This window comes from Mytilus edulis, chromosome 8, assembly GCF_963676685.1.
Source record: "Mytilus edulis chromosome 8, xbMytEdul2.2, whole genome shotgun sequence".
Taxonomy (NCBI): domain Eukaryota; kingdom Metazoa; phylum Mollusca; class Bivalvia; order Mytilida; family Mytilidae; genus Mytilus; species Mytilus edulis.
In genome coordinates, this window is record NC_092351.1 from 36,402,286 (window position 1) to 36,418,996 (window position 16,711).

General features: G+C 31.1%; 3 protein-coding genes across 4 annotated transcripts in view; 1 reads left to right on the forward strand and 2 right to left on the reverse strand.

The window, feature by feature from the left end:
• LOC139484063 (uncharacterized) lies at nucleotides 1-12,250 on the reverse strand. Its single transcript, XM_071267785.1, has 7 exons — nucleotides 12,039-12,250; nucleotides 9,133-9,270; nucleotides 7,874-8,029; nucleotides 4,435-4,660; nucleotides 1,803-1,895; nucleotides 1,328-1,423; nucleotides 1-303 (listed from the first exon to the last, which is right to left on the reverse strand). Exons 2-7 carry the CDS (start codon nucleotides 9,216-9,218, stop codon nucleotides 1-3), a joined length of 960 nt encoding a protein of 319 aa, XP_071123886.1. The 5' UTR covers nucleotides 9,219-9,270; nucleotides 12,039-12,250.
• LOC139486786 (ragulator complex protein LAMTOR1-like) overlaps nucleotides 1-16,711 on the forward strand; it is a 513,831-nt gene that overhangs the window by 193,013 nt on the left and 304,107 nt on the right. The gene's annotated exons all lie outside the window — the stretch shown is intronic.
• The window catches only part of LOC139484064 (CAP-Gly domain-containing linker protein 1-like), a 25,260-nt gene continuing 17,782 nt past the window's right edge, over nucleotides 9,234-16,711 (reverse strand). Inside the window, exons 8-10 of the mRNA XM_071267786.1 lie at nucleotides 12,887-12,976; nucleotides 12,039-12,224; nucleotides 9,234-9,270 (exon numbers count right to left, since the gene is read on the reverse strand). Coding sequence (XP_071123887.1) covers nucleotides 9,234-9,270; nucleotides 12,039-12,224; nucleotides 12,887-12,976 — 313 coding nt within the window. The remainder of the gene's footprint in view (nucleotides 9,271-12,038; nucleotides 12,225-12,886; nucleotides 12,977-16,711) is intronic.

A 16,711-nucleotide genomic window follows, 5' to 3' on the forward strand; every position in this document is an offset into this window, starting at 1 on the left:
CTACTTCCAGTAAGCTTGTACAACTCCTTTGTAAAGTAATGGTCCATCTTTGTGTAAAAACAATGCTGGCCACACTACAAAGGCTACTGTATTTCCACTCTTGACAAATTCTTTATAAGTGTTCTTATCAATTTGTGTTTCGGCTGGAACGTCTCCATCTAAATACATCACGGGGTCCTGTATTGCCATACTCCAACAGATATAGACACATTTTTCAAAGAAAGATGAACTCATCAATAGCCCCATAACTTTTTCATTTTTATACTTGTAGTTCCAGTCATCCATTACATTTTGGCAAAGAATCTAAAACAGTACATAGTACAACAATGTGGATTAAAAAAACTAAATATCCTAGTTTAATTTCGACAAAACAAAATCAATTGGAAGGTCGAATATAAAAATGTTTACCTTTACACTTATTGCATATATATTCAATAATGAGTTAAAATAGGAATACCCGGAAAATCAGTATTATCATTCGTATGCGTACATACATCATCACAAGAAAAAAATTGAATGTTATAAAAGAACTATATATTTAGACGAAAAGTCAAAAAGTTAATGATATTTGAGATAAAATCATAAATTATTGATACTTTCTCAGAATGTGGTGACTTGTTAGAGAATGTTAATAGTGTGACATCAGCAAATATTGCTATATGCTGTTAGTAATTAAACAGTAAAACAATTTATGATGAAGATGTCAATGATTTATACAAAAATATTTATAATGTATGACAAGTATTAATTGGATTCATTATTTCTTGTAATACAAACGATTATTCCTAATCAACTAAAATCCAAAAGTGTCTGTACTTAATTTCTCTAGAATGAGAAAATATTGTTAAATAAAGGCAACAATAGTATACCGATGTTCAAAACTCATAAATCGATAGAAAAAAACTAAACCGAGGGAAATGGAGAGGAGAATGACGACACAACATTAAAATGTAACACACACAGAAACGTACTAAGCATAAGACAAAATCCGATGAGATTAACCAATATAAAATCAAAACAAAATACATGAAGTTGGGATAGAAAAGTACCGTGACACGTCTTAAAAAAATAAATGTGTAGATCAATAATTCAAAAATTAAATTTGGTTGCAGCTTAAACACAACCATTAATACGTAGTCTGCGTTTGCTTAGAATTAGTCCAATGTGTCTTCAATGACAAAAGTTCAGTTATTTCAACTGCTCATTATGGTCGTATAAGATATCATAGACAAAAACAAGAATTCTCGTGATAATTACTTTATTAAAGAAATGAATAAATTATAATGTGATCGAAGGAAAAACAAATTAATAACACTTAACTTTTTACCTTGTTTTCAAAGAGGAAGTTTGCAAAGTCCACCGATTTCGCTCTTCTAAACATTGATGCTTCTTTGCATACAGGCAAGCTGAGAATTTCTTCTTCCTGTTTGAAAATTACAAATAATGTACATTAAAATAAACGAATGGAGCAAAAAGTAAAATACAAACATGGCGAACTCCGAGGATAATTCAAACAGGAAAGTCCCTAATCAAATGTCGAAATGAAAGGCTCACAAACTTGCATCAAACGAATGGATACAAACGGACTTGGTACAGGCATTTTCTCATGTAGCAAATGATGAATACATATTTGAAACCAATCATATAATCGCATTTTAAATAATAGTTGTATAACTTTTTTTCTTTAATAAATATCTATTTCAAAAAAGAATTTTGAAATAATTTAAAAGACCAGATACCTAATATGTTATATATTCTCTATGATTTAAAGTAACAACATTTCATAATTATTTTTAGCTTACCGAATCGATTGTTAAACACATTGTTTCTGCGAACGCCTTTCCAAGTGTTTGAATTTGTTCGTCAGACTTTGCTAAGCATTCCTTGTAGCAGCACTGAAATTAATTGATATCAATAGTAATTATTATGTATCATAAAAAAAATCACAAAAATACTGAATTACGGGGGAATATCAAAACGGTAAGTTTCTTATAAATGGCAAATTTCGACTCAAACACATACAACAACTGTCATATTCCTGACTTGGTACAGGAATGTAGAAAATGGTGGATTGAACCTGGTTTAATAGCTAGCTAAACCTCTCAAAAGTGATTATTTGAATAAAGGTGACTTGTTTCGGCAAATTTTATGCTAAAATTTTAGTATACCTTTAGCTGTATGATCATAAAGCCAATGAGTCGACCAAAACGAATTTTTCTCAGAATGTGTTCGTCAAGTCGATAAAACTTCATGTATGATGTCTACTCTTTCGTTACTAAATGTCAATGTATTCCTTCATAAAGAATGAAATAGGGATACCATTATGGAAAGCAAGATTTAAAAGTGAAATCTTTAAAAGCAAAATTGTTCAGTTGGTATGAATAAGATTCTCAACAAGTCAGTCTCATTAAATGTGCAAATTTATTAACAATTTTAAAAACGTTTCCACTGCAATAAAAAATTCATTATCACCATTGATCTAGTAGAAATATTAACTTTTTGTAATCTCAAACTACTGCATGTGTTAAAAATAAAGACGAGGTTCACAAAGCATCCAATAAATCCTGTTGTATTTCATTTTCTAAAATTCAACGATAGACTGTCATTTTGCGCAGAAAGATAACTTTATATATTTCTGTTATCAATATGATGATATTTTCGTTTTATAGCATTTCTTATAGAGCAAAGTAATTGTATCAAACAGGTACGGTATACGCCAGTTTTTTTGTTGTTGACTTCTACGCAAAAGTTGCCAATGTTTTCTTTAGTCGCCAATCACTATCAAATTTCTTTTTTTTCTTTTTTTATCAATATTCAATTATTAGTATAAGTACTTTTTAAATACAAACAGACAATTACCGAATGTGCGAGGCGGCTATTGTGAAAATCGAGTTATAACGTATCGACGATACATGTATAACCGGAAAGTGCAATATATAATTAATTCGTCGTCAAAATAATTTGTCAGGTTAGGTAACATATCTTCATGTGGCCTGTTCCTTTCTAAACCAGCACGAAACAATCAACTAAGTTCGTCGGTCTTTTAAACAAGCAGGATTCTTATTGATATCAAATCTAATTATTCTCATGTCTGTTTCCGAAATGCGCGCACATTTGTCAAATGACTTTTGATTTAAGCCCACCCATCCATCTATCGCTGTAAATCTTTTCTTGCCTATTTAAAACTACCATAAGGGAGAATAGTATCACTGGTGATGTCTCAATTTCAAAGCTTTGTTGTCTAGATCTGATACAATGACTGAATGGCATTAAACCTTATAACATACGAAGGAGCAATCAAAAATTAGAAAGTAATATAACACCAATCGCGAACAAAAACAGTTGAAGAGACAAACATTAATCCACATAACTGTACACCGCATTTTAAACATATACCCCGAAGGAATAATATTTCATACAATACGTTTTACATCAATTGCATTGCTGTAAAAGGACGTCAATAAATCATAACCCCTAATGAAACATTGAACATGATATGTATTGTTGAATGTCATATATCTATCAGGGGAAGAATTTATAAACCATTTTTACATGTCACCTTTTTCATGATTGAATTTGAGAAAAGTAAGAAAATAAAACGGGGCAATAATAAACAAAAATACGAAATCCTCGAAATACTATACAGAATAATAATTCTTGAAAGCACCATGAAGCCTTTAAAACTACAGGTTAACAAGCACTTCAGAAGGTAGGGAAATTGTAAAGTGTTATACACTCCATTTGAGATTATTGAAGCGAAGAGATGAGAAGGGATTGTAATTAACATCTTTTTCGTAAGTTGTCTTAATATTAGTGCACAACCCTGATAACTCACTGGTGGTACATGATCACGTGAACACAATGAAAACAATGCCTTATAAGTTCCATGCGTCATAGGTAATTTTCTGGCTGAATTGATTTTTATCAGAAGCGCTGAAAGCTGAATATTAAAAGCTAATGATGTATAAATACCGAAACAGTTGAAGATTTATATGACCAACAATGTCCTTGAATTAATGGCCTAATCCATACATCTTTAAACATAGGGTAAAAAATATCATCTACCTGGTTTTGTTAATCCTTTACGGTTTTTTTATTTAATCCATCAATTTTATTATTCAACCTTTAAAAATTGATTAACTGTTCAAAATTATGTCTTCAATTTCAAAAACATTCGTTTCAATAAGGAAACGAGATTCATGTAGGCGGGTATATATATTATTGTTTTATTTTTGTGTTTAACACATTAAAGGATACGTCTTCAGGTAGAAATTATAACAATGATGGTCATGAAAATTACGGTTTTACCTTAATTTGATACAAGAAGATGTGGTATTAGTGTCAATGAGACACTCTCGTTCCAAGCCCCAATTTGTAAAGTAAAACATTATAGGTCAAAGTACGGCCTTTAACACTATTTTATTGTAAATCTACCTTTAATAATCTATGAAGATGACGTATGATAATTTCTTCTATTTCCGAATCAGCCAGACCTTTATAACATTCATTGACAGCTTTGTTATTATCCATAGCATCCGTCCATTCGTTGTCGTACAATTCGCCGTACTTCTCACTGATTTTCATTGGCCTATTTGGATCTCCAAGATCCGTAATTGATGGATTGCCTTTTGTCAATTTCTCTCCAGCAACACTGCTAAGTCTTTAAAAAAAATACACTTAAGATACAAAAATAAATGACAATAACATTTTATACATGTTCAGGTAAAAATGAAAAATAGGAATAGGAATTGTTCTTTTACCAAAATATGTTTATGTTGTATTTATTATGCATTATCTACGTATTGTTATCCAATACAGTTTATCGGTAATTTGTACATGTTTCCATTAATCTTACTGCCTGCTATTTGTTAGGACTATGGACAGGACTTGGTACTCGAAAATATAAGAAAATGACGACACTTATCAGTGCAGCAACGTCTCATGTTATGTCCATCCGCATTCATTAATCAATGGACGCTCACGACTTCATTCACATAACCGAACATATATCACGATGTTTAGTACGCATACAAATAGTTTTACCTCTGTATTAATTTTATTCCCTGTTTTCAACACACAAAAAACTATGTTGCTTAGACTTTTTATACTGACTTTATTGGCTTGTATATGAGCTCGCATTAACGGGATCTATTGATATTCTTGCTGCGCAAGCTCTGTGTCAAGTTACGGTTTGTTATGCTTTATTTGATATAGATACCTTTTGGCCTATTTTCAATAGCAATAAAATGCAATTATTCGATTGTTTTACTATATTAATGTTTCTAAATTATCACTTCAACACTACTAGTGCTGTCATCGGTTAACCGTCGGAAGGTCCGAATATCGAATACCAAAAAACGCTAACCGGTTTTAAAACCGGACCTTTTTTTAATTCTAGTAGAATTGATATCAATGTGTACTGAAATCATTGATAATTTTGTTGTATTTCAAAATTGTGCAGTATATTGATTGCTTTTGTTAATCAAAAGTACAAAAAAATAATTAAAAGTTAGACAACTTGTCTATCAGCTCGGGGCATGATATTAAGTAAGCATAATTAGCATACATGTCTTTTCAAACAGTCATTTTTGAAATCAGTAATCCGATTAAATTTCACGATTTACTTCACCATTTAATTTTTGATCTAATATTGCGTAGACCTACATCTGAAGGTGCAACCTCAATCTTGCAAGGCTTTGTCATACTTTAAACGAAATGCCTACTCACAAATTGTGAAATGCAAATCAAAATGATCCAATATTGCGTAGACCTACATATGAAGGTGCAACCTCCATCGTGCAAGGCTTTGTCATACTTTAAACGAAATGCCTACTCCAAAATTGTGAAATGCAAATCAACGTGTACGTATTTAGTATATACTTGATGGCCAAAGTTCGTCAGGAATCCACACAAACAAGTCTTATAATGCCAGAAGACAAACTTGCTGTTGTCTGTTCTATGGTCGAGTTGTTGTCTCTTTGACACATTCACCATTTTCATTCTCAATTTTATTTAATTTATCGTATTATAAAAACGTACATTTCAAGAGTGCTATAGATAAGGCCTACAAACATTAACCTAAACTACCGGTTAACCGGTTAATCGGTCGAACGATTACCCAAGTAACCGGTTAGTCAAAACTGTACAATTTGACAACACTGAAAAATACACATATCAGACCACAACATGTTAACATATAACTAAGAAACTCAATAATTTAGCTAAAAAATTCTTCCTCTGTAATTTGAATATTATTTAAATGTGAATGTCATTGATTTATTTATTTTCACTTGCATTATGTCAGGTGGAAATTATGTCACGTATAATCGGGACGAGAATGTAATAACAACAAATCGGTAGGTAATTTCTACGAAGTAGACCTGTATCACAGATACAATTTATTCGTTCATTGTGTTAATACATTTTTTATTGAGTTAAGCCTTCCAATTGATATTTTATTGTGTGTTTGTGTATGTTGTGATGTACTACTATTGTTTCAGAAAATGGAGAAAGTTTGGGACCATCAAAACGTTTAATCCCGCTGTAATTGTTTGCACTTGTCTTAAGTCAGAAATTTTATGTTCAGTGGTTGTCGTTTGTTTATATGGTTAATAAGTGTTTCTTGTTTCTCGTTTTTATATAGATTATACCGTTGGATTTCCTGTTTGATAGGTTTTACACTAATATTTTTGGGGCCCTTTATAGCTTGCTGTTTGGTGTGTACCAAGGCTCTGTGTTGAAGGCCGTACCTTGAACTATGATTAATTACTTTTATAAATTGTTACTTGGATGGAGAGATGTGTCATTGGCACTCATACCACATCTTCCCATAACAATCTGGACAAAGGTAAAAAAAAAATGTCGCTAATGAACACGATGGAATATTTGATAAAGACACACATTTTTACATTTAACAGCCTACTTAAATACCCTTCAGATAGGTGTCTCAATGGTTTTCGAACATCCAGAGAACATTGGACTCTAGTTGCACGAGGAATTGAATCAGATGTCCTATTTCCGATCGTAATGTTTTTGCGAATTTCCATATCTCGCACCACGAAATGGACACCTCACTTTAGAATGAGTTTTACGCTATGAATAGGAGAGATTTAGAATTTACTATATTTCTATCTCCCAGTCAAACACTGGGCGTTTAATGATTTTCATTGTATTAACATGAGTGTATAAAGCATCACCTGATTACGGTAATGAAATCATTAAGGAATGTAACTTAACTGATTATTATAGTATGTTATGGTCAAATAATTTAAGATTGAACACTGTTGATCCAGCAAAAGAAGAAGCTATATTTAACGCAACCGGTTCTCACTAAGTGTAAGTAAGATGTGAACCAACTTCAAAATGACCTGGTATATTAAGTTCAATGGATTATATGCGAACATACCATTAACTTACGTTTTAAATTGTCATATCGGAGACATATAAGAAAAGCTAAAAGTGACGTTTCAGAATACTGCTAAATCATTATAATAAATCAGGACAACAACCCGCAAAATCAGTCAAAATCTTATTTTTGTAGTATTAAACTTTGTTGTACAATTTCAAAGAGATCCATAGACCTGTTCTCAGGTTATTGTCTGGGAACCAAATATCTTCAGACGACGACGACCACGACGACGATTCCGAAGCTGACAATGTCATAACATGGAACGGACCATACATTTTGTGGTTGTATAATTTTTCGGTTGTATGAATAGCTAAATATATTGATCCATAGTATTCCTATATTTAAGCAAAACATAGGCGAATGTCGATACTTGCAATAGAGAACAAAATAAAAAATTGAAGATTTAACACAAAAACTGTACCAATGAATATCAATGAAAAGTATTTCCACAGTTATAAATTATACCTTGTTTGCAACTCATCTTTCTCACATCTTACTGTTGAAATAATTTCCTCTTGGTTTTGAATTAATCCTTTTTGTTGTGCATTCATCCTCTGAAGGTCTAATACAGTTTTTTGCATTTGCTTAAGATGACTTTGCAATTCGTGGATTGCATGTTTTCTATGAAAAGGAAATGATTTTAAACTTAAAGATACATTTCAAATGTATGGTATGCTAGGTTTTGTAAGTGCCGTTTTGCATCTTAATTGAAGCTTTGTAATACTAAAAATGTGTTTGATCCAAAAGTTATAAATCTGCTAATATAAATTAAGACAAAGGGTAACAGTCTTTCGGAATTCAACGACAGATAGAACAATGCTAAATTGGGGAAAGTAAAATGTTTGTTTGGAAAATCATTCAACGATTAAGTATTGGAAAATCATTCAACGATTAAGTATTGGAAAATCATTCAACGATTAAGTATTGGAAAATCATTCAAAGATTAAGTATTGGAAAATCATTCAACGATTAAGTATTGGAAAATAATTCAACGATTAAGTATTGGAAAATCATTCAATGGTGGTTAAATAATATCAATAATTAAAACAAAATAAGGTACTTTCAAGAAGTAAAAAAATAAGTTTTAAAAAACTTTTGTTTTTTGTATTTTTCTTGCTATTTTACAGTTACGTACAATTGAAATGTTGAACAATGATAGTCAAATTTGGCCAAATTGAGTAGATATAGGGCGCAATAAGATATAATAATACGAGAAACATGTGAAATCTCTGCTATGTGGATCAGGTTATTAACTTGTTCCTGTTCTGTGGTCCAGATAGTTTGCTCTAGCAGACGCACAAGTAATTTTGATTATGACAACTAAAAGTTCCTCAATTGATGAATATTGCATTCATGAAATAAATGTCATAAATTATTCTGAAAATTTACCCTAAAAAGAACATCTCTAGTATATTTGTATCTATCAACTGACATATGTTTTCATAATAGGCTGTGATTTCGTAGTCATCTTTGACACGGATATTCGATAAAGGCCCAGCCTGTCGTTATTGCGTTCGTAAATCTTTCAAAGAGATCATTTAAACTTTGAAGTTCAAATTTTGAAGTAGACATTTTATCTAAATTATATATTTCAAGTGACCATCATTGTCTATACCCAGATGTAGGTCAATGAATGATGTGAACAACCTCATACTTGCACTTTTTTTTAATTTTATTTTCATGGTGATTCTAAATTAATTTTAAATGTAGAATAAAACATATACTTGTTATCTCTGTCCTCTTGAATAACTATTATTTGTTTCTGCTTCTCCGCTACTGATTTGTTAATGTTTTCAACAGCAGCTGACATACGAGAAAATTCATTTTATTTTTCATTTAATAATTTCTCCATAGATTTGACCCTGAAATGAGATTAAATATACCTCCATTCATATTTTAGAACCTGTTTATCAAAAGAATAAATTATATAAACTTAATGATTTTTTATAGTTCCTTAAATGTCGATCGTCGAAAGAACTCACAAAAGTGGTTATTCGAATAAAAGATACGGATACGACAGTATATAATTTTCCATTATTACGACTGTTTATTTGAAATTCTACTAGAAATAAAATATGCTTGTAAACGTTATCAACTTTACACAAAGCCGGTTCTGCAATTGCAAATCTTATCAATAAAAGTGTTCACGATATTTAATTAAATACACATCTTTCAAATTCAGAAAAAAAATAATACGTCACATGACGCTTCAGAAGCCAACTCACATATTGAAGTCTCAGTAGGCAAAAATCATATAATTGCGTTAGTATACGTAGTCAAGTAAACATATGAATGATTCAGTAGTCAAATAGCTATATGGTTGTTTAAGTGGTCAAGCTAAATATAAATACTTCAATTAACTAATAATGTTTAATGGGTAAAAATACATATGAATGTTTTAAGGATAAATATACAGATTTTACAATACATTTTTGTAATATGTCACAATCCACAACTCATCAGAACCGCTGGGCGAATGTAGTTCATCACAAGACGGATGTATTGTTGATTTTCTAAAATATCCGCTTTTGTGAATGATGTTAGAGTACATTCTGTATTCTCAGTTGTGCTGTGTGCCAATGTCTTTAGATAAAAATTTCAAATAATGTTTTTATATATATAAAACTATAACCTTAGAAGCTTTGTCTGATTGAAAACATCATTTTTGTCTTTGGAAAAGTATAAAGCTCCACGACATCGGGTTTCTTGTAAGCGTAAGAAAATCTTGAAGATTCCAATGCATCGTATATTTTAAATGCGCATATCAGTGCATGACAGAGCAGCGTTTATCCAGTAAGAGAAATATGTATTGCTACCACCTCTTTTTGAGCCGATGAAAATTATATAAAAAGCACCGAGCTACATGAGGTAGACACAGTGTTTAAAATTGATCACGATATGTGTTCATTAACATAAGCTCGTCTTTTCAAATAAAAAACATGAATTTGTAAACTCTCAAAATTTGTATTCAGTGAAATGATTGTATGTATAACAGTGTAATTTTCATGCATATTTTTCAGATTTTTATTAATATATATCTTAAACGACTAAAACAAAACAGAACACAGCAATTTACGAGGTTCTTGATGTAATAGTAAATATATGTATAGTTTGTTTACACTATATTAGTGAGTTTCCAATATTCGAACACACTTGCTCAGCGATATGATAGAAACATGAGAAATTTCTAGATAATTGAAACAATAGACAAAATTTACCTGGTGGATCATATATTCATTACTCTACAAGAGAATTTATACCATGGACTGTAGATAATCAGCGAAAAGTAAAATCACCAAAAAAATACCGATATCCAAGAAAAATTCAAAACTGAAAGTACGGAATCAATGGCAAAATCAAAAACTCAAACACATCAAATAAATGAAAAGAACTGTGACTTTCGTCACTTGTTACATGAATTTGGTTATGTAGCAAATGATGGGTTAGACCAGGTTTTATAGCTAACGAAACCTCTCACTTGGATGACTGACAGTTGCATAAAATTCCACTTATTGACAACAAACAGACACATTAGATTACCAGATGATCCGCAGGGCGCAGCTTTATACAATCGCAGAGGTCGATCCATGAACATTTGGGGCAAGTATGGACACAAAATGCAAGCTCGATACAGCTCAAAATTTGGATTGTGATTAAATAGTTGACACAGGATAGGTTTCTGACACAGAATTAATAAGGTCTTAGAATTTTAAAAAAACTTAAATGGACATTTACCTTTTATGTATCAATATCCAAAATCTAAAAACATGGTTAGATTCAGCATATCAAAGAACCCCAAGAATTCAATTTTTGATGAAAATAAAGTTCAATTTTGGACCCTTTAGACCTCAATTTGGACCAATTTGATAACGGGGCCCAAATATCAAAAATCTACATAAATTGTTAGATTCAGCATATCAAAGATTCCCATGTATTCAATTTTTGTTGAAATCACACAAAGTTATATTTTTGGCCCTGATTTGGAAATTGGGCCCATAATAAAAAAAACTCAGTACATGTTCAGATTCAGCATATCAAAGAACCCCAAGAATTCATATTTCGTTAAAAGCAAACTAAGTTTAATTTTAGACCCTTTGGACCTTAAAGTAGACCAATTTGAAAACAGGACCAAAAATTAAGAATACACGGTTAGATTCGGCATATCAAAGAAACCCAATAATTGATTTTTGATGAAGTCAAACAAGTTTTATTCTAGACCCTTTTGGCCCTGATTCCAAAACCCCCAAAATCAATCCAAACCTTCCTTTAGTGGTTATAAACCTTGTGTTAAAATGTTTTTGATTTCTATTTACTTATACGAAAGTTATTATCCGGAAATCATCCGTCTTCAGACGATGCTGATGATGACGACGACGACGACGACGACTTGATACCAATATACGACCAAACATTGTTTAAGTTTTGCGGTCGTATAAAAATGTCAAACATTATACGATGAAACAGTATTCAACTTTGAGATAAATCTGTTGATTATTAGACTTTTGTAAATAATACAATTTTTACTGCTATATACATCCTGTTTAATGCAGCATGGACTGTTTACCTTATAGAACAAACAGAAACATTTTTTGTTGCAAATTTATTCATTGAAAAATAAATTGAATAATACCTGTTTTTCAACTCATCTCTCTCTTTGCAAAAAATATGGTTCTCTTCAGCGGTCCTCCAATTTTGTTGTTTACATTGAAGAATCTGTGCTTGTAAATCTTTTAATTTCTCATCCAGATTGAAGTTTGAATTCTCCAACTTTTCAAGCATAACTGTTTTCGCCTCCATCTCATCTTTATACTGTGTGCTTGAATTGAAAATTAAGATGTGATATTAGATATTTGTCTATACAACATAAATTATTTGCATTTAAAACATGTACGTAATAAACATAAAAGCTAACACTGACCTTTTGACATCTAATTCTGATTTTTGGTTTGGTATAAAATTCAATTATTCTGTTTTAATATCTGGACCGTATTTATCGTATCAAATTAAAAATGTTATGTAGTAAAACGAAATACATTTGTTAATTCATTCCGTGTAACCAACTAGGTTTTTTCCTAATCAGATGTCTTCTCTTTGATTTCTTTTTTCAACTTCTTTAAGTGTTTTGATCTATTTAAAATTATCCCTGACATTTGTATTCTTTATTCAGAAGTACCAACTCATGTTAAAGCAAAATCATGTGTGCTATGCAAAAGTGTATGGTCCGATTTAAATCATTTGAACCCGTTAAAAAGTAAAATAAAATAATTACCGAACTCCGAACTTGTTTATCTGAACTTATTTATCTTACTTGTATATCTAATAAACTAAGATACAAAAAAAAAATCAATTTTATGAAAATCAACTACAAAAGCTAATGTTGATGATTTCAAATGTTTATTTGACAATACACACTGATATTCAATCTTAAATTAATCGTATAAACACACAACGCTTCTAACATTTGAAAACAAAACTTACTCTCGGGTTATCACTGAATCTGTTGCTCCTTCGTTTATCAATTCAGTCCGTTTTTCTATTTCAACATTGAGTTCGCCTTCCAACTTAATTCTTAATTATAAGATATAAACAAATAATGTTAACTTCTGTTTCTTTGAAAATATCAATTTTTCTGGTAAAGACCCTAAACGATTTAGCACAAAGGTTATGGAATCCAGATCAAGAAAGTTATAATAATAGTAAAAGTCAAATTAATTATTCTAAAAGACAAGTCACAGCCATAAAAGTAATAAGTTCAATTGTTTACTAATGTTGCAATCAGATTAACATATCGACAACAAGACTGATAATATCAACGAAATCCAGGTAGTCCGGGTATATAAAAGATCAATATACATGTTTCAGTCTATGGAAGAAGCGTACCGATAAAAACTTTTCTTATATCACATAGCGATATTGTCTAATATCAATTGTAAAAATGCAGACATTCCATGCGGAAAATGTTGTTTTCGGCAACGAAAAATTAAGAAAATACTAATTTGAAAACTTATTGTTCAAATATTAAACAAAAATTGAGTCTAAATATACATGTAGAAGTTAGTTAGAAGCTTAAGTTTATGTCAGTGTAAAATTTGAAGTGCTGTGTTTTTCTTATATACATAAATAAACAATGCGATAATTTAAAATACCAATGCGATACTTTTAAAATATCATAGCGGTGTTTTTGTTTTATCAATATTAGTACCGATTAGTATTAATATTAGACTGTTGTACCCATATTTTGACAATTTTACCTATTATGTCTGTTTTGTTCACGCATCTTTGTAAATATGACAGAATTTGATGAGACTGTCATACACGTGAGAGGTGAAGTGCTATAAAACCAGGTTCAATCCACCATTTTCAAAATTTGAAAATGCCAGTACCGAGTCAGAAATATGACAGTTGTTATCCATTCGTTTGGTGTGTTTTATCATTTGATTATACCATTTGATAAGGGACTTTCTGATTTGAAATTTCCTCGGAGTTCAGTATTTTTTTTAAATTTTACTTCTTAGTAGTATTGTATGTAAATAAGCAGTTTTGAGACCATTGCTTAAATTCAAATTGTTTTTGGTAACATCTTACAAATTTCTCAATTGGTTTTGGAAGCAAATCTAAGCAAATAAGAGTTAAATAAACAATGCCGTAATCAAATAATCAAATAGCTAAGTATCAAAATGATTGACCTGTACTTTGAATCTCCTTTTTTTTTTAAATTAGACTGTTGGTTTTCCTGTTTGTATAGATTAACACTAGCAATGTTCTTGTTCCTATATAGCGTGGTGTTCGCTATGAGCCACGGCTCCGTGTTTAAGAACCTACTTTGATCTATAATGGTTTACTTTAAACAAATTATTACTTTGATGGAAAGTTGTCTCATTCGAACTCATGCACCATCTTCTTATATCTATAAATCTTTAAAATTTCCCCTTATAAATAACTGCTTTCCAGTCCTCCAACTGAACAATCTAAATTTATGAATATAGAAAAGATATATAGATATAGGAAGATGTGGTGTGAGTGCCAATGAGACAACTCTCAATCCAAATAACAATTTAAAAAAAAAGTAAACCATGATTATAGGTCAATGTACGGCCTTCAACACGGAGCCTTGGCTCACACCGAACAACAAGCTATAAAGGGCCCCAAAATTACTAGTGTAAAACCATACTAACGGGAAAACCAACGGTCTAATCTATATAAAAAAAAAGAGAAACGAGAAACACGTATATATTACATAAACAAACAACAACTACTGTACATCAGATTCCTGACTTTGAACAGGTGCAAACATTTGCAGCGGGATTAAACGTTTAAATGGATTCAAACCTTCTCCCTTTTTCTGAAACAATAGCATAACATCACAACATAGAAAAACACACGATAAAATATCAATTGGCAGACTTAACTCAATCAAAAAACGTAAATTAATACACAATGAACGAATGAACGAATATACATTTCTAACGTCAAAAGACATTTATATCTTATTTATTTGTGTTCTAAACATTTTTTTTAGTACTCATTGAAGAAATGAATTTATAACAAGCGATACGGATTGTTATTTTGCACTAAGAAAAGTTCGCGTATTTATACGATCGGTTACTAGTCAAAAACGAAAGTCAAATCTCTGTGGCAACAATACATCGGAATACCCTCACGGTCATCGCGATGTAAAAGAGCGTCCACGCGGCGAGCTGATTATGTTCATAGAGATATCGATTTACCAACGAGGAAAAGTCTTTGATATCCAAAAGCAACTGTCTTCCTTCTCAATATCTTTTGCTATGTTAATAATATATATATTTTCTGTTTGACAAGATTTTTGATTTTCGTTGTATCTGAAGTTGTCCAATTTATAGTCTGAGGCTACTCAGTTGGTATCTTCAAAGAGCGGGACATCAGCATTTGTACATTTTAATTTGTTTGGATTATTGATTTTACCATTTGAATATTCATTGTAATTTGGAGCTGTATTGGATTGGATTATTTGAATGAATGTTTCTTTTAAGTAATGATATTTTTTGTCTATTTCGATATTACCAAGGTGGGTAGACTATAGCAGTGTGACCAGTAAATTATAATCTAATAGGTCGGTAGACGTATTTGCAACCGCTTTAAAATTCCGCCATTGCATCATCACTTCAAATAGAATTATAAAAAAGAAGATGTGGTAAGATTGCCAATGAGACAACTGTCCACAAGATACCAAAATAACACAGACATTAACAATTACAGGTCGCCGTACGGCCTTCAACAATGAGCAAAGCCCATACCGCATAGTCAGCTATAAAAGGCCCCGATAAGACAATGTAAAACAATTCAAACGAGAAAATAACGGCCTTATTATATAAAAGAAAAATGAACGAAAAACAAATATGTAACACATATTCAAACGACAACCACTGAATTACAGGCTCCTGACTTGGGAAAGGCACATACATAAATAATGTGGCGGGTTAAACATGTTAGTTAGTTGGTTAAACAATGTGATTGAAAACAATAGACTGAACAGGTTGTTAACACTTTCAACTATCAATAGGGTCAAGCAACATTTTCGGAATGATAAGTTCATGTTAGCATTAATTGTGTTACAGTTACGAAATTTTAGTGATGTTGATCCTAAAACATTGAACTGGTCATGATCTAAGTTTGTGAATTATATTTGCAGTTTTCTTGACATGCATTGTGACATGTCTTCGTATTAATTCTATATTAGAAAACTATAGCAGTTATATTAGAAAAGTATCGCATTCATAAATTTTTGATATTAAAAAATCATCGCTATGATATAAGACAAATATCGCATTGATATTTTAAAATATAGCAGTATCGTTGACTTATAGGTGATTTTGGCGTGGCAAACAATTGAATTCATCTCAATTGCATTCCACTGAATTTGCTACATGATATTTATAGAAAGTGTACATCTACAAATGATAAATCGTGCCTTTATGTTTCATTTATTCAATAATTCAATTTTCTCGTTTAAATACACCTTGCTTGTTATTACATAAAATAACTCATGAAAATTATAAACCAGACGTATGTCATGTTAAATGTCACCCTGTTTTAAGAAAAGAGTCATTACTTTATACCGAGAAATCTGCCTTTCTTCGTACAAATGCTAACATTCGTCTGAAATTTCCCACAATGCAACTCGTTGGTATAAGACAATATCGCTCGTTGATATAAGAAAAACTTTTATCGAATCGCTTCTTCCATAAACTGTGTTTGTTTGTATTGGTGTCTATGCAGTCTCCCTCCGTTAAATTACTCTGTAAATTATTTCATGCTCCCAAT

Coding starts and splice junctions, on each gene's coding strand:
- LOC139484063 (XM_071267785.1), bottom strand. CDS start 9,218: ATGTCAGCTGCTGTTGAAAACATTAACAAATCAGTAGCGGAGAAGCAG. Junction 1,896..4,434: donor ATCTTCATAGATTATTAAAG/GTAGATTTACAA, acceptor AATTAATTTCAG/TGCTGCTACAAGGAATGCTT. Junction 304..1,327: donor ACTTCCTCTTTGAAAACAAG/GTAAAAAGTTAA, acceptor GTACTGTTTTAG/ATTCTTTGCCAAAATGTAAT.